The sequence below is a fragment of the Platichthys flesus genome, chromosome 12 (genome assembly GCF_949316205.1).
Source record: "Platichthys flesus chromosome 12, fPlaFle2.1, whole genome shotgun sequence".
Lineage (NCBI taxonomy): Eukaryota > Metazoa > Chordata > Actinopteri > Pleuronectiformes > Pleuronectidae > Platichthys > Platichthys flesus.
Window position 1 is genome coordinate 5,781,778 of NC_084956.1, and position 19,035 is coordinate 5,800,812.

At 43.1% G+C, this 19,035-nt stretch overlaps 1 protein-coding gene across 1 annotated transcript; it reads right to left on the minus strand.

Moving 5' to 3' along the window:
- On the minus strand, positions 1-16,609 carry adss2 (adenylosuccinate synthase 2). The gene is made up of 13 exons (XM_062401149.1): positions 16,326-16,609; positions 9,751-9,853; positions 7,560-7,628; positions 7,417-7,467; positions 7,206-7,272; positions 5,661-5,768; positions 5,143-5,224; positions 4,940-5,066; positions 2,377-2,531; positions 1,708-1,832; positions 1,290-1,387; positions 789-938; positions 1-699 (listed from the first exon to the last, which is right to left on the minus strand). Exons 1-13 carry the CDS (start codon positions 16,506-16,508, stop codon positions 647-649), a joined length of 1,371 nt encoding a protein of 456 aa, XP_062257133.1. The 5' UTR covers positions 16,509-16,609; the 3' UTR covers positions 1-646.
- Positions 16,610-19,035: the final 2,426 nt, after the last annotated feature.

Sequence of the window (19,035 nt, forward strand, 5' to 3'; positions counted from 1 at the left end):
TAAAATATTAAAGGATCCCTTTATCAAGTCAGGATGTGTCGTACACCTGGCAAAGTCAAACATGAAGCGGATAAAGTCCAAAGCATCTGAAGAGTTAAGAAGTTAAAACCTATTGACATGATATTTACTGATTGACACCGGATGCGGCGCAGCGCATTTAAAACCACAGCATAGATCAACAAAAGCAAAATACACCCGGACAAAGTTTGACCGGACAAACGTACGTGTGTGTTCAGTCCCTGCGGTGCAGTGTCCCCTGTCTGTGTGTGTCCCTCACGTCTCCTCTCTCAGACCTGAGGGCAGCTGGTGTTGCTGAGTGTGAATGTCTGAAATTAAATGGCTGCGACATAAATAGCAACAAATTTCAGAGGGACTTCGACAGCGGAACTGATGTCCTTTAGGTTTACGGCGGTTAAAAACGCAGATGGAGACGGAGGGAACCACTTCAACCGGGAGGGGAGTCCGACCCAGAGAGGACCGGTCCGTGACGTGGGACAGTCCGATGACACGCCGGCGTTAAGAACAGACGTGGTGGTCGTTTCTCTGTCGCAGAGCTGAGACAGGTAGGTAGGCTGTGTGTGTTTGTGGGGGGGAGGGGTGAGGAGAAGAAGTTGATTCGCTGCTGTGCGTCCGCCCCTCCCTCCGTTTAGAACAGCTGGATGATGGAATCCCGAGACTTGCCCACTCCTATCCATTTCACTGAAGGAAACAGGAAACTGTTAAACAACCTTGTTCCGTGATCAAGGAACTATAGAGTCTGCAAACATTTATCAATCAAAGTTCCGTACCAGGCACTCCCACGTGATCCTCGATGAAGTGGACATATTTCTTGGCGTTCTCAGGCAGCTCCTCGAAGCTTCTGGTGGCCGAGGTGTCGCTGTTCCAGCCGGGCAGCGTCACATACTGGACGTCCACGCGCTGCAGAACCTCCTGATTGGCTGACGCAGGACCAATGAGAAGGCCAGGTTATCAATAGGTCTCAACCTTAGTACTGAGCATTCAACAGGTCATCATACAGACCAGAGGAAGTTGGATGTGGGTGAAAGAGAGGTTAAACAAAAAACTCTACTGAGGTTAGAGATGCATCTGCCAACATCAATCAAGACTTAATGACCAGATCCACTGAGAAGGTGAATGATGAATGAAAACTACTGCTTCTCAACGCCATTAGAGGGAGTGTGTGGGTGGAAAGGGAACATTTTCAATCTTCAGCTTAAAAGAGCGGAGGAAAACTCGATTTTTGTCTCTTGGACAAGAAGGAGCTTTCAGTCCCACTCGAGGAAACTCACCTGGAAAGTGAGGTATAGGTTCGTTGTCGACGTTGTAGGCGACGCCCACTTTGATCTCAGAGAACACGTCGAGGATGTCGAGCTTGGTGAGCGCTAAACTGAAAGAGAGGAGGGACGGAGAAACACTAAGAAAACATGTAAATACAGTAAGTCATTGAACTGGACTGGTCTACCTCAAATTAAGCAAGAAAGCAAATTGTTTGTCCATAAATATATATATATTATTTCCAATTCTACTAACAACTAATGTTCATTCACAGTAATTGTAGTAAAAATCTCATTTAATCTAGTTTTCATTTTGTTTAGCACTTTATTTTGAAGGATATATTTGTAAATAAAGTTCCTAATTATTGACGATTTTAAAAAACATATCAAAGCTCCAATCAACACATACACAACACAACCGCTTCATACTCACGCTGTGAAGCCATTAATCATGTGTGCATATTTGATGAGCACCACATCCAGCCAACCACAGCGTCTCTTCCGGCCCGTGGTCACGCCCACCTCCTTGCCTCGAGTCTGCAGCAGCTCGCCGACCTCCTGTGAACGAGAGCCGACAGTGTGAGTGTCACGACTTCAGTGATTCAGTGATTCAGTCATGAGACACCAGCCTCTTTGCCCAGGCTTCACTGTGAGCAGGTGTCACAGGCAGATGCATGTGGATCCTGACAAATGAAAGTTTACTGAAGCTGAACCTCCTCTGGGGGGCGCTGTCTGAAAACAGACCTCACTCCAGGGAGCAGAAGGAAGAGGAGGTGAAAATCACATGATAGTGTTGATGTTATGTGGAGTGGAGGAAAAACAAGTTCTCTTTTCCAACAACTTTCTTTTTCAACTCGAGCTCCAACAACTAGTAGTATAAACTCTTCTGCATCACACAGATTCTAAACATGTGAAGATATTCCTTTAGATTGAAGATTATATGAAAATAATCTTAACCATTTAACCAGATCCTTGACATTTTCTAAACTTAATGATCCCTCATGTTTGTATCCTGATGGGAGATGGAAGTCTGTGTGTGTGTGTGTGTGTATGTGTATGTGTGTGTGTGTGTGTGTGTGTGTGTGTGTGTGTGTGTCCTCACGTTGCACTGCTCCGAGGGGAATGCTCCGATGCCCACTCTGGTGGTGTACGCCTTGACCACACCATAAACCTCCCCGACATTCTGAGGTGGCATGCCGAGACCTGTGCACACCCCCCCCACCGTGCAGTTGGACGATGTCACGAATGGGTACGTCCCTGCAGAGACACAAGAAGAAGAAGACCGATGAGATTTTATCGAGCTGTAGATGTTGGCTGAGAAACACCTGGAAAGGGTTCATCCAGATCACAGGTTTGCAAAGCTTCGATCTGTGAACTCCCCGGAACATTAAGACGACTGTGGTACTAAGTAAGCGCCACCTCAAAGGACTTTTGAGTTGGGGGGAGTCAGCAGGTTCCAGGACTACTGGTCGCTCACGTCTGTGCTTCAGGGATTTCTACAAGCATGGCATGAAGCAGGCAGACATCGAGCCCAGCGGCTGGGAGGAAGCTGCAGTGTTTGGAGACAGACTGGTGCGGCAGGAAGCCGAAGAAACCGAACAGGAAACTATGTTCAGATGAGCAGCAGACTCATCTGAACCAGGACCTTCTGCCCTCATCAGTTTAGAGAACTTTTACAGAGTTACTGCTATTTTATTTGACATCTCAGATCATTGAACCGATCACATAATCCTTGGTGTACAGGAGGTTATGTGACACACATCTGTTTAGCTGCACCCAGACATTTCTTTGCATCCTCACATTCCTCCTCTGCTAACATTTTTTCCTCCACTCAAATGTATTTTCAGGGAGTTTCTCTTGAGCCAAGGGGCTGTATAACCTCCTGATGAGTATATGGGATATCGAGCTCTATAGATTACTCTATAAGTTACACAGTTTTAAGCAGGAGCAGAGCAGATTGGTGCTCCAGCAGCAGGCTATTCTTACTCTGTATAAAAAACATCTTCCTAGTTGGAGAGCAGTCAAATCAGCAGCCAAACCACAATAACTAACTTCCCATTGTTTACAGAGGCATGTGCCTCCTGCAGCATCGAGAGAAAGGAAGCACATCATCCTCTAATCTCATTCATCTTTAAATATAATTATTACTACAGTGAAGTGTCTCCAGACAAAGTAGGACTTTGAAGAGGGAGAAAATGTATGTGTTTTTGTTGCACTTGTCATGATAAAGTTGAGCTCGATCCTGCAAGGATTGATACCTCTGACCTACTTTTTCTTTCAGTGACTTGAGAGCATTGAGTCTACACCTGTTGAATGAAATGAGAGATATAAATAAGTTTGCCATTGCAACCACACCTCATTAGGACAAATACGCTTTGGGTGTAGTCCCAGGTTGAAAATCTAAAACTTAACTACCATTCAATGAAGCCTTGTAGCTGAGCCAACAAAACAATGCAGAAAATGTCATCATAACCTCCAGTGTGGTGGAGTTTTTCATCAAGATCCATGAACTATTTTTATTCTTTAACTGTGAACCTGTGAAAATGTGCCAACATTTCCAAACTAACACAAATCCAAACAACCAAACGGGTGAAATAGCTCGACTCGACAAACTGGCTTCTTGATAATTGGGACTCGTTCAACAGAGAGAATCTTGTCCATGATCTGAAAGGTCAACACACTCAGGTAACCTGGTGTACAGGGATCCCTTAGGACAGGCCTGAGGGGACAACCACTCTCACACATCCATCGTTCTCTGGGTTAGGGTTAGGTTTTTTTTTTCAGTGAAACGTGGATATTACCCATGATCCCCGGCTTCCTTAAACAGACAAGCTGCCCCTGTAACAATCCACCAAACTCTGTTAAGAATTCTTCAGTTTAAAACTTTCCTTGCTGAATATTGGAGAAATTTTAAGTATTTTTAACTCAACTACAATTACTTTTAAAGTTGTTGTGCTTGTTACTGACAATTGCAGCTGATATCAGTCAGTTCAATACTTCTCACCGGAGATCGTACACACTCACCAAAGTCACACAGAGAAGTACGTTGAGGGTGAGGAGTGGGAATGGGAGAGGAAACATTCTCCTTGCTCCTTTTTGAAGCTGATATTTTAAGGTTAAAAAAGTTGTAAAGTTGTTGCTTTAATCTGCTCTGTTAAAGTTACAAATTAAAAAATACAGAATATGAGCAAGTTCAGTTTGAGGTTTTGTTATCTGAGAGGAGAAATATTGTCACGTTTTCAAACATCAACCTTTTCGTGAGCATATCTGGATTTAATGTTTACTCTGTCATTCTGACCGACTGCCGATACAGGGTGCCCTCGTGCTCATGCACAGACAGGTGGCGTTCAGTGGTTGTAACTTGTGAGCGTGCACGTGAAGCCTGGATGCCATGAGCACGTGAGTAGCAGTTAGCAGACTTACCGGTATTCCTAGTCTGAGCTCCAAGCAGGCTTTTGTAAAGAGCATCACAAAGCTTTAATGTTTTCTGGGCAACATCACTGGGTCAGTGCAGATGCACGGAACGGTGCTAATGCAATTAGAAATTACATTTATTGTCAGGTTAGCACGAGGAAGGTGTCTGAGCATCACAAGGATCATTGACAAATATAAGAAACAGAGGAAGTTAAGAGTAATCTGTGATTCATGCGCACACATGTACTGACCGAAGTCGATGTCCAGCAGCGCTGCGTTGGCTCCTTCCACCAGGATCTTCTTGGGAGGACCATGAAGAGCCTCGTACATGTAGTGCACTCCATCTCTCACCATGGGCTTGATCTTCTCCACATAATCCTAAACAACACACACATGTTACTACACAAAGGACACTCATGTTTCCAGAATTATTCTTCTGTTGTATTTCTATTACCTTTAATCTGAGGAGCTCTCCCTCTATGTCAATCTCCAGAGTGGGGTACATCGACTTGTACTGCCGGGCCAATGATTTATACCTGGAACACGAATCATCGATCAGTTTAATAACTTCTTCTGTGTTTTAATGAGATTCAAACACAGGAGGCACAAAAACGTGCAAACATATTAGTGTACATGTAGCGTAACAGTGATATTTGTTATCTGATTCCAAAGTTGAAGGACTGACTAGCCAATTTGTTTAGATAACAAAGGTTTTGTTTGTGCAGCTCTTTTCTTCACCAATTGCTGCGTGTTTTATTGTCGGGCTGTTTTTCAAAGTGGAGTTGTTCTCGTCAAAATGAAGGAAATGTTTCATCGAGGGGAAGGGGCATGCTAAGTCATTGGCTAATCAATTACATCAGAATTAATAAGTTAATAACTATCTTAACACATTGCCCAGAGGTCTTTGGAGCACTTTCCCACACACACACTTTAATTCACTTAGACCCAGAGGTCCTGTGGATTGGCACAGACCTTTCAGAGAACTGAGTGAAGTCAGCCAGCAGGTCACATATCCTGAGACCACTGCGTGCAGCCTTGGCCGAGTAGACCGGACCAATCCCCTTCTTAGTGGTCCCGAGACTGGGCGGGGCCAAGAGAGGAGGAAGGGGAGAGAATAAAAATAGAAGTAGTGCTGGTGAGTGATCTCAATCTACAACATGCTTCTTCTTTTTTCATTAACACATTACTGTAAAACACAAAAAATTTGCAGTAGTTTAAATATGACTTTAGGAGAAAACATGCAGATTCTACATCAGACTTTTTAAAGTGACCAAAATCAAGCAGACATTAAAAATCTTCACACTGATTTATTACTTTGAATTAGACTTATTCCTGCTCGTTTTGCTCCCTTTATGCACGGCAGAGTAAAAGATCGATGTACATAACCTGTTAAAGCAGTTAACCATTTTACATATGACACACTCAACGTGTCCCTTTTATAACTTGACCTATAAAAAGGAAAAGTCTTGGCACAGCAGAATCTACACACACACCACACGCAAACTACAGAGTGGAAAACGGCCAAAGATCCTCTGGGGTTTATTTGGTTTCATCATTAGCAGCAGCAGTGTCCGATCAGCAGTTCAGGGTGTGAATGAAGAGTCAACACAGTTTTGACTAAATGCACAAAACACCAACGTTTGCACTTTAATTAATCCTGAGAGCTGTTGACAGAACTTGAATGTGCAGGTTTACAAAACTAGTCTCTTATATCTTAGATTGATATAAATCCTGACTGTTCGGTGCTCTGAGTTCCAACAGCAGGTTCACCAGCCTCTACAGCAATAAGATAACAATTATAATGACACACTACTGAAAATACACGGACACGCACACGCACACACACACACACAAACACAAACACAAAAGTCGGGTTCCGTTGAGTTTAATATTCTAAACACTCCTCAGGCTCAGCTAAACATCCTGCACATGAATTACTGCCTGGACTTACAAAGTATTCAAACTAAATAGTTTTAAAATCCTGTAGATTGAATCATACAACTGACTCTGACCTGGATTAGATAAATGAGATGTCATTGTATAGTGTGTGTCACAATGTGGCCCAGACAAAGGGAACACACTGGTTTATCCAGTCTCTTGGAGACAAAGCAGCGTTCGTCTATCTGTCAGTTCATAAGCTCCACCTGCTCCAGGGCACTCAGTCTGAGGAGCCTTCAGGCGGTGCAGTGCTTAGATTATAGGTGTGTGTCTGTGTGTGTGTGTGTGTGTGTGTGTGTGTATGTCTCAGTAAACTCATCCACAGACAGGAGATGAAGATAAATGTGAGTGCAAATGAACAATGGATGACATGGATTTATTTTCTGTCATTAATTGAACATATACACGGTATGTTATGTGAATGTACATATGTTAACATTGACCCAGAGAGGACAGTTATGTATGTAGATGGATATGCTTTGCTTTATATGAAGAATGTAACCATTAAGTGTCTAAAGTGGTGAGTTACGCGTAGGTGTGTGTGTGTGGCACCCATTTTCAAAGCAACTGGTTTCTTACTTCTTGCCTGCTTGCTCTTGCCTCTGCTGTTCCTGAACACCATCAACAGCTTGGTGGAAGTCAAACACTGCGGAGGAGGGAGAGAGGGGACACACACTCTCACACACCTCAAGAAAAAGCAGGGCTCACGCCGACACACACACTTTGTTTGCATGCACACATTCAAACATTCACACAAAGTTGAAAAAAAAAAGCAAGAAGGAGAACTTACCAATGTGTGCTCTGTCTGAGATGATCAGCCTTTTCTCCCAGCCTTGGAGACCTACACACACAAACACACAGCGCTGGCGTGTTGTTCCTGTTGTTATGTGTGTAGATGTGTGTTAATGTGCGTTTAAAACACTGTTTACTCACTCTTCCCTTTGCGTGCGTTCTTCTCTGCCTCCTCAAACAGGCCTGGAAGGTGGATCACGACACCGTTTCCTAATAAAGCAGAAGACAGAGATTGATGGTTGTGTACGGAGATGCACCCGTTACATATGATTTAATTTAACATGATTTGAACTTTTTCAAAACAGGCACTGACTTATGACCTCTTCTCAAGGTTGATATAAATACATCCATGAGTTGTGACCATTTGTAAAGAAAAGTCTTTACTTCAGTGAAAGTAAGTTTACAAGTATTATCAGGAACATATTTTACAGATAAATATTTGAAATACATGCATCTCAATATATAGAGTTTGCATTCCATTTCTTGGCTTAATGGCTTGTCATGGCAGATGCATGTAATCAGCATGTTGTCTTTAGCCAAGGTCTAAAATGCTCTATAGCCCTGAGTCTCTATCTAATCACCACATTTTAGAACCTTATCATATGTTTGTGTTCTGATGAGGACGTCCTGTGTCGCTGGAATAACAGTTAATAGGTTTTGTCATCGGTTCTTCTTATTATTATTTGAACTTGCATGCACCTACACACACAAACACACACACACACAGTGGAGCTGCTAGGCTGTGGCAGTGGCAGCAGGCGCTCCACACATCCCTCTCTACAGCAGCCTGCCATATTTCATTAGAATAAGTAGCCAGCTGGACTTAATAGACAAGTTGGAGCCAGGTCTGCTGGTCGATCCCCATAAGTCTTTCTGTGAAAAAGGCGAAAGCCAGCTAAGAGAAGAACAGACATAGTGTGGCTCCTTCCCTCAGGCTACGTGACTGTCAAGGGCCTCTCTGCAGAATGCTCTGTCCGCTGGGCTCCTCTGCCGGGTCGTGTCTGAAGCAGGCTCTGCTCGCTCAGGTCTTATCGAGACAGGACCCGACAGAGGAGCCCAGCAGGAATGTGAAGGAACAGGACATCTAAAGCGGTGCTCTGCAGGATGACCCCTCTCTGGAATCTGCCATTACGAAATCCATCATAGTGACAGAAAACTTTGATACCTGTATAAAACTCTGTTGATTTTCTCGTCTACATTAGTAAAACACTGATTAGATTTAAAATAAAACTGAGAATGAATACAGAGCACTGAACTGAGTGGATTCTTAGGCCCAGCAGTACTTTGAGCTAAATGCTAACATGGATCACCACTGGGTACACAAGGCAATATCTGACACCTGACTTAAGGATGTTAGTGTGGTTGAAATGTTAAAGTCACTGGAGTTTAATGTGTGGTGATCTTATCCTCAGTTTACATCACTGTCATATCCAGCATTTATTCTTTTACTCTTTGGTTATGTGTTTACCATTTTTGACATCTCAGTCTGGTTATCAACCAAAGTATTGGACAAACATAGATGTTAATCTGATGATAGAGTGAGAGGTAAAGCCAAGGGATGGTGAAACACTCCTCAGGGGGTCATTAGCATCCGTCAAAACCACACCCCCACCAGAGGGAAATTCTAGGAATAGATACTGAATTTTAAAATTTCCAGTTTGGTCCCCAGTGATAGAAAAGCTGAGTGACCAGCTTCCAGCACAAACAATTAATAGTTGCTAATTGTAATAAGGACCAAAATAAAAATTCTGAGAGAACAAATAAGTTATTTATAATTCAGTTTGTTAACGTGGGCGAACAAGAAACTATATTTAGTTGCATTTTTATATTTAAACAAAACTTCTCCTCCTGTTTCTATTGTTTTTCAAATTAAAATAAGAAAATTACTAATAAACTGAGGGACAAGATCCATGTGGTGGAACACCATCGACTAAAGTGCAATTCATATTTCACACACTGTGCCTGCAAAGGAACATCGATGTGTCGTAAATCAAAAGAGGAAAAAAGCTGAAATGTGATTAAATATCGACAGATCACGTCCAGCATCTATACATGTGGATACGTGGAAGCTCAGGAGACAGAAAGTAAGAGCAAGACGCCATTAGCTGATGAAGTTACTGCAGATGAGTGGCTGTGGCGAAGCCTGCAGTCTGGCTCAGAGTCAAGACAATCACACTCAGTGGAGCAGTCGTCAAAATGGAGGCTGTAACAGTGATGACGAGCATCGACAAGAGGAAGGAAAGATGGCCTTGGAACGGTGTGTGTGTGAGTTTGTGTGTGTCAGACTGAGTTTAAGTGTTTCTGCGTGCTTGCATCGGTGCACGTTACACACCAATGAAGGCAGTGACCTTGGGGTTGATGATGCCGCTGGGGAGGAGGTGAAAGTCGTACTCCACCGAGCCGACCACCACGGTGTGTCCTGCGTTGTTACCTCCCTGCGAAGGAGAGACAAGAGAGAGCCGTGAGCGGGGACAAGCAGAAACACACAGAGGAATGAGATCCATGGAGGCGCTGCGACTTAGGCTCGATGGCGCTGGCAGGCAGGACGAATAGTTTGGCGAGCAGCAACAAGTAAATACACAATCGGCCGACCCACTCTGTCAGTGCTCTGTGTCTGTAACCCTGTGCTGCTGCCTGGAAGAGGCCCGCTCACTGAGCCATCCCATCTCAAGGCCTCGCTCCAGTGTAAACCAACTGACACGTGGTTCAGCAGAGGACAGGTCAAAGGGAGTCAGTGCTGTGGATTGAACATGAGGGTGACTAATCTTCTAACCAAGGACATGTCTTGTCAAGAACTGCTGCTCCTTCCACCACAAAAAGAATAATCTAAATAATCCAGGACTGGCTGTGTTTCTTCATCGCCAGTAAACTTCAGCCTCTAAGCCGCCAGCGCTCAACACAAGATGTGAAGAAATCGTGCGAGGGCCTGGGACACTTGATAAACAACAAAACATTTTACAAATAGAGGTTGATTAATTATGTGTTATACCTTCTTGCCCATCATTGATATTTACTTAACTTTTCGTTTCTTGAGATGGCAACAATTATAGATATAGTTTTATTGGAGTTGATGTTTTTACTGGATATATTTTTAGGCTCAGGAAGTGAAAGGTCAGTGGTCCGATCCCTGGCTCCTCCAGTCTGCAAGTGTCCAGACACTAAAGCCCAACTTCAAATTCTTACACACGCACTGTAAGAATGTGTGTGTGTGTGTATGGGTATAAATATAAATCTGTCAACTTTTAGATGGTTGATCAAAATAAGACATCTGAAGACGACACGTTGAGCAACAAGTGAACTTTGGACTATGCCAGTCAGTCAGTCCAAATCATGCAGTACCTCTATGTCTTGCAGTGTTTTCAGAATCACAAAGTCATGCTTGTTAAAGGTAGAGTTGGTAAGTTGTTAAAATGTTCTTTGTTGTCTGGGACGTCCTGATCATGTCCACCGCTCGATGGGAGCTGAGTGTACCAACAGGCAAAGACACTGTCACTGTGTTGGCGGCTGCTTGTAATGTGCATGCTGCTTGTTTTTAGTTTTTCCCGAGGCGATGATATCAGCTGCAGGTCCATTCATGCCTCTGCAGCTTGCGTCACAGCTCACTACCTGAGGTGCCGACTCAACTTAGGCCGTCCTGTGACCAGGATGTGTTCCTCACCCTGTGGATATAAATGAAGCTCAGCATGTGCCTCGACCACACAGAGTTATTCCTGGCCACGGCAGTACCCTGAAGGTGGAGAGGGGGGGAGCAGCCGGGGGGGGCAGATGCCTCTCCTTTTTAGCTACATTTACGATCCGACCCACCCCCCGCAGAACCTAACTCCACTTCTCAGTCGGTCCCATGATCGGCTTCTTATCACGTGAAGCTCAACTTCTGGTACTCAAACGCTTGGCCTGTGGTTTGTTTCACTCAAGGGTCTGATATGAATTCTGCATGACAGACAGATGGAAGTTTTTCTAACACCTCTGTCAGAATAAAGCGAGAGTTTCCTGTTGGCTTTGATGGATCAAGACCCGATCTGAACACGGATCACCTTGGCACAGCAACCGTTAAATTCCCAAATGTTGGCTGGTAACCACTTTTCAAACACAAGGGACACTCTGGTCAACACCTTTGTGCTCATTGATTGACGGCCAGATTGAATTCCTTATCCTGTATCAAACGTGTGTGTGTTGCGTATGTAAGGCAGCGTGTCTCCGAGCAGCGGGGTCACCTGGTGAAAACAGAAACCGCCTCCTGAATAGGCTCAAGGTCTCAAGTTCGAGTCCTTGGCAACCACCTCGAATAATGTTTAAACAAGAAATCGAAGCCAGTCGTGTGTTTGTCTTCCCACAACTTGGATTGTTCCCTCGTAATGGATCACGACTATTCATTGACGTTCGCTGCGTATTGTGTCATCAAACCTCCCCAAGTTAAGCGTAGATCCACAGGGGGAGGAAGGTGACCCAGGAGGATCATGGGTCAAGAAATGAAGGCGAAGACAACTCCCATGATCCTACAGTGCTTCACGGGATCATCAAGTTAGAACAAAGCTACATTTTGTACGTTTGAGGATCCAAATATCTTCATGCATACAAACTCTATTTACCTTAATGTCCAGTGAAAGGACAAACACAGCAATAACCAAGCCTTGGTTTCAGCAAACATCTCCAAAGTCACCCGAGTCCAGTGCTTCCACAAAACCGTGTATTATTGTTATGACACGACACATGGCAAGTTAAGTGTCTCCTGGCGAACAAACACAAAATACTGGCTTAACTCGTCATGTAAACACAACAGGGCTTCTTAGAAAAATGTACACCTACAGGCAGGAAATAACTTGATGTTCTTGTTTCTAAGCTTTTAATCCAGATACGCTGGAGGTTACAGCAAGTTATATTTGAGACTATTAAAAATCTAGTGATATGGAGGAAATCCGTGTGTTTTCATTTTTTCTGACTTTATTGTGTCGTTTTCTTGTTTTGTCAAAGTGCGATTTCCGCCAAAACACATTTAAAAGCAGGTCTGAAATTTAACTTTATAAAACTGAATAACTCCATAATGAAATTAATGTCTAAGACCTGTCGTTCTAAAAATTCATATTATTCGATTTAAGACTTTTTAGGGACCACTGAAACTTTGTTCTTGGAACATTGTGCAGTGACAGGCATCCTCTTGATTCTGTAATTTCAGGAATCTGAACTCCACATCCCCTCTCGTTCATTCAGCTCTGTAGTTGAGTAATAACTCAGAAAAAATGACTGTGGCAAGAAAATCATTCCGTGTTATCACAGTTCATCCACCTTTCTGTGGCTCCTGGCAGATTATTTGATTTCTCCAGCTGTCGCTTATTTTCTAGATTAATTAATTCATTATTCTGCCTCTAAAATGTCACAGGACGTTAGAGAAGAATCCATAATAACCCAAGACAACACATTAAAACTGCTTCCTTGTCCGAACAAGACTCCAAACATGAAAAAGAACAAGAAAAGCAGTAGTACTAGTTTTTGTCAACTGACTGATTCAGCTCTAAAATATGTATTCACTCGTCACAAGAAGAAACACCTGATGATAGAAACATGCACTTTCTCTGATCTGTGGAAAAAGTTTGTTTTATTATTATTTTCTATGTGATCCTGCCACCAATGTGCTGAGATGTTTTGAAGCTACACACTGTAACCCCAACTCTGAATTCTAGGAAAGGAGACATCCGAGCCGTAAGTTACACCGGGCAAGAATGCTGGCAAGGCCTATTTTATAAAAAGATCAATGCTATCAGCTGTAGCACTTAAGCCTACAGTCCCACATCAACACGCCCCCAACTAACACACACACACACACACACACATACACACACTAACATGCTGTAACGTATGGAGGAGACGTTGTGGATATTTTTACATGAGGAAATAAAGAAGCTCAGGAGAATGTCTGTTATGCCATCTTGTTATCGACTGACACAACTATCGGGCATCTGACTATACAGAGTTAATACACACTGGGAACGGATAAGTAGGAGACTGGGTGTATTATGACAGAGGCTAATGTAAAGGAGGACAGAAATAATGATTTTCTTAATTGATAAATCTGCGGATTATCTCCTCAATAAATAATTTTGTTCGAAGAAAATCCAAAGTGATGAATTTATATTGCTTGTTCGTCTCATTTCAACCAAAGATACTTAATTTAGAGTCACGTGTGATAAAAATGCAGCAGATCCTTATAGATGAGAGGCTAGGATACAAAATGATTGATCAATAATCGACATTTGTTACATGTCAATATCCTCTCACTGTTTCTACTGGACAAAAATGGCACAACACAACAATCATATACATTTTAAAATGATTAGAAGTAGAAGTGAAACTATTAGGGTCACTCAGTTAATGTCAGTAAACACAGACACACAAACAAACAAACTTTCAAATCAATCCGATTTTTCAAACGACTCCAAAGTAACTCAACGAACTGAGTAAACTATGATGGAGCCCATTTTACCGAGGGAAGTTCGAACTTTGACGAAGCTTTAACTGATAATTCACCATAACAATGTGACAGTGGTCACGATTGTAACACACCTACAGAGAATCCTCCCTGAAACTGCAGCTCCTCTCAGCTTTGTAAGTTTGAGCTCATTGTATAAATATTAGGATTACAACAGGAACGACATGTTGACGATGTCACACTGTAAACACATCAATGTGTGGAGAATGAGTCTCTGTTAAGGTTCCAGTGGCAGCTCCCGTTCCTGATAATGCTAAAATATGAAAGTTTGTCGTTAAATATCGGATCCCAAACTTCAAAGACTTGATAAATTATTAACTTGGTGTTGTCACTACAGTTTGAGGATCTTCTCCATAGTACTCACATCTCTCTGAGAGCGGGGGAGGCTCATAGAAACAGCTGTTTATGGCTCCGGGTGCTCTCGCTCTATCTCTCACTTGTTGACCTTCCATTCACTTCAAATTACGGCAAGAAAGTTTTGTTTAACCTGGTTCCTTTATTCTTTGATTTCATGTTTAAAAATTCGTCACAGATTTTATATTGTTTGTCTCCGCAAGAGGCAGAGCAGAAAAATGAATCACAACAATAATTGTTTAAACCCAAGCTTACTGTTTTGGTAACATGTTGTTCCTGAACGCAGCAAGGAGCCTGAAACTTCCTTCAGGAGTTGGTGGAGACCAAAATAGAGCAAAAGAGGAGAGAGGGCAATAGACTCAAATTCATTTGGAAGCTAAAAGACTTGACTGCAAATGAATGATTAAGCTGCTCTCTGACTGCTGGAGGCATAGAGAACCGAGCAAGCAGGTTTTGGCTCACAACTTATTTCCGCAGTGCAGATGAGTTTTGATTCCACTGTCAGAAGAGTGTTTCCCCACAGAACATGTACAGACTCCACAGCAGCAAGAACAGGATGAGCCGCATGGTGCCGTCAGCCAAACTGAGCTCAGCTGAGCGGTGCCCAGACGTAAAGCGATGCCAAGACATAAGGTTACGATCCAGTCAATTTGACCGTATTAACTTTTAAACCACTCCCCTCCGGAGTGGATGTGCTTTGAGCCTTGAGAGCATTTCATCAGACGCTTTGTGTGTCGCAGCAACTACAGAAGACGTTTGTGATCCCTCAAAGACGAACTGTCACTGTGCACATGCCTTTAAACCAGGTGTTCCACTTGGTTTTGGCAACGAGCGTCATTGGTTGGTTTATCAACGCATGTTGTCACTTATCTTGTTTTGCACCACGTCCCCGCCCAGCCTGTTCCAGTGCATGAACTGGCAAGGACAAAAACTGTTTTCAAGCAGAATAAAAACATCTGAGTATGAAACCTTCGGGGCTTATTAAAATTCAAGTGCTTATTAACTCACAGCCATGTTATTATTATCAAAACACTGGATTTCAACAGGGCACCGTGACATAAGAGATTTAAACACCCACTTCTGCTGCTTTGTCGATCTTAAAGTCGTTAATATGAGTAATGTTTGGGTTGCCAGGTTGTGACACTTTGCTCATTGCTCAAAAATAGAATAAGGAAAATCTGTATTTTCCTCAAGGCCATAAAACAACAAACCAGCAATGGGTTTCCTGTCCTGTCTGTGTCATTCATGCAAAATGCCTGTGACTATTACTGACTCACTGGAGGAGGATTTTAGAAAACCTTTTTTTTAAAAGCCTTCATCCGTTAATTACTGATTAATTCACCTTTTCAATGTTTTCTCCTGAAGAAACGTGTGGGATTATTAAATGATTAATTAGTAATTGTGTCTGCTCTTAAAAAGCATAATAAATAAAGTATTACTCATTAACAAACCCATTAGTTCCTGTTTATAAACCTGTGTCTTATTGTTGCCTGATCGGTGTAATGGAGCCGACACGGAGTCAGGAAGCTGTCATCCCAGATCCTGGAGGAGACAATCAACTCTAATTAATGGAACTCATCATGTACTGAACTGTTCAGACATGAATGAATTCAGGCTGTCTGCGGTTCGAGTCCCTGTTTGCTAGCGAGGCTTCCTGCTGTTACGCGGAGGGAGGGAGGGGGGCAGTGGCCGGACTGAAGCCGCCGTGCGAGGTGATGCTCTCGGTCACTTCAGGCAGAAGACGCCGCTCTCGTCCTCCTCGTCATGTGCACACGACAGGAGACGACTCCCCGCAGCGCTGGAGGTGCGAGGCGCCGGGAAGCAGCTAGCGGAGAATTCAAGGTGACATTAGCAAAACACACACGGCGGGAGCAGCACGCAGACCCCGGGGTGCTGCAGCTTAGCTAGCCGGTTCCCCGTTAGCCGCTGCTCGGGTGTGACACCCCAACCTGGCGCCGCGGTGCTCCGGTGCTCCGGTGCCTACGCTGCTGCTGCTGCGGGGAGGGGGTGGCGATATCTCCGGTAACTAGCCTGACAAGTGAGGGCGGCACGGAGGAGCTAACACCAACCTGACATCTGCACACCATGTCCGCGTCCTGTGCCAGCAGATCCACAACTTTGCCTTTGCCCTCGTCGCCCCACTGCGCCCCGAGCACCACGGTCACTCTGTTGCCCACGGGCGGTCGAGGGGGCCGTGCGTCCCCGCTGCCGTTCGGGGCCCCGTCGGGTTCCTGGCTCCCGCTTTCCGACATCTCAGCTGGGTCCCTGGCTCGGTGGTTCGGTGACTCGCTGCTTCACTCGTGCGCCTCTCACTATCGCGCTGCCGCACCGACGAGAGGCTGAAGTTAGTCTGTGCTTCGATGGTGGAGGCACGTTCACATGTCGACTCCCTTTTATGCGATCGATGGTCGAGAGTGTAATGGATTTGATCCTTTTGTGAAAAAAGGGTTCGAGGAAAAACCACGTTCACCTCCTGTGGAAACTTTGTGTAATTTATCACAAGTGGCATTGACAGTATTTTCACCATCAGACCACAACAACCTGCCGAAAACCACCAGTTATACTGGTTAAATCAGAACTAGATTTACTAATAAAAACTTACTTATAAATTCTAACATTATACTAACAATAATTACCTTTTAAAACAGAGCTTCAGATTTTTTTTAACCTTTTATTGTATACATGATGACACGGTTTTTTCCATTCAGACCACAACGACAGGTCAAAAACCACATGTTATATCCTTTAAAACCTGGACTAGATTAACCAATAAACACTTTCTTATAAATAATTACATTATAATAACAGTACATGTGTTTTGCCTCACAGATCTTTCAAATCTTCAGATCTGTGAGACCTTTATTTTATACATGATGACACTGGTCTCATAATAATGTCTCTGATGAGTGAAACTTGTATTTAATTTGTGAGAAACACACAACAGTTTTCACAGAGTCTAGCCTGGACTAGAAAAAAACCTTTAAAACGCAGACCCAGATTATATTATATTATTTGACCCAGAGTCTTTTATGTTATTTGTGAAAACACTGTATTTTTTAATTAGACTCAGATTAATCCAGATTAAAAAACAGAGTCAGGTTTGTGAGACCTTTGTTTTATTTGTGTATTTGATGAGAGAAGACAGTAAAATCACCTTTATTTTATATTTAAGAATAAAACGAAGGGTTCTCTGAAAATAGTCTTGGTCCAACTAACTCCCCTCCAAACGCCCAATGGTAAACTAACTTCAGAGACGAGCCCACTCCACGGCAACGTTAGACGCGAGGAAGTAACACACCTCGCGCATGCGCACAAGTATCTCCAAACAAAACGCTACTGCACTTCTAGGTGAAAAGGAAATACAAATCAAGTGAAAGACATGAGCAGCAGCAGTTTATATTTAAGTCATATTCAATTTACCAGGTTATCAAATAACCAATGTACAACAATGTATAATGCTTTAACTTAAATAGAATTAAAATAGGAGGTGAAACCTCTTGATGCTTTTACAATATTTGAAGAACCTCCGACTTTACTGGAGGGGTGTTAAAGTCAGAGCTCAAGAAAATAAACATCCAGGGAAACATCCAGTGAAACATCCAGTAAAATATCCAGTGAAACATCCCGTGAAACATCAAGTAAAATATCCAGTGAAACCTCCAGGGAGATCTCCAGGGAAACATCCAGTGGATCATCCAGGGAAACACCCAGTGAAACATCCAGGGAAACATATAGTGAAACATCCAGTCGAATATCCAGTGAAACATCCAGTGAAACATCCAGTGAAACATCAATTGAAACATCAAGTTAAACATCGGGGGAAACATCCAGTAAAATATCCAGTGAAACATCCAGTGAAACATTAAGTAAAATAGCCAGTGAAACATCCAGGGAGACATCCACGGAGACATCCAGGGAAACGTCCAGTGAAACATCCAGTGAAATGTCCAGTGAAGCATCCAGTGAAACATCCAGTAAAACAACCAGTGAAAGATCCAGTGAAACATCAAGTAAAATATCCAGGGAAACATCCAGGGAGAGATCCAGGGAGACATCCAGGTAAACATCCAGGGAGACATACAGTCAAATGTCCCGTGAAGCATCCAGTCAAACGTCCAGCGAAACATCCAGTGAAACATCAAGTGAAACACTAAGTGAAACATCCAGGGAAACATCAAGTGAAACATCCAGTGAAATATCCAGTAAAACATCAAGTTAAACATAGAGTGAAACATAGTGAAATTTCGGGTGAAACATCCAGGACGTAAAAAAGTATTTGTAGCTGCAACTTCGTCCGCTCAGCGAAAATATTCATAAAAGAATCACGCCGAAGGTGAGAAACAAGTTCAGCCAGTTAAATCATGTTTTGTAAAAGTGGGTCATGTTCAGGATTTCCTGGTGGAGCTCATAAAGCTCCACAGCAACGTTATACACAAGGAAGTACACACCTTGCGCATGTGCACAAGTATCTCATAACAAAATTATACTCTCCTCTTTGTGAACAGGAAATATAAATAAAGTGAAAGACATGAGCAGCGGCAGGTTTATACTTCAGTCAAATTCCATTTACAAGGTTATCAAATAACCAATTTACAACAATGTATAATGCCTTTACTTGTAAGTTTCTGGAATTAAATAGGAGGTGAATCCTCTTGATGCTTTTACAATCTTTGAAGAACCTCCGACTTTACTGGAGGGGCATTATAGTCAGAGCTCAAAGAAAAGAAACATCCAGGAAAACATCCAGTAAAATATCCAGTGAAACATCCCGTGAAACAT

Bases quoted from the DNA above. Each gene is read 5' to 3' on its own strand.
- adss2 (XM_062401149.1), bottom strand. From the start codon at position 16,508: ATGTCGGAAAGCGGGAGCCAGGAACCCGACGGGGCCCCGAACGGCAGC. The intron at 9,854-16,325 runs GTTGGTGTTAGC...TCTCCTTCGCAG, and splicing joins ACATGGTGTGCAGATGTCAG to GGAGGTAACAACGCAGGACA. The intron at 7,273-7,416 runs GTAAGTTCTCCT...CCTCCTCCGCAG, and splicing joins CTCAGACAGAGCACACATTG to TGTTTGACTTCCACCAAGCT.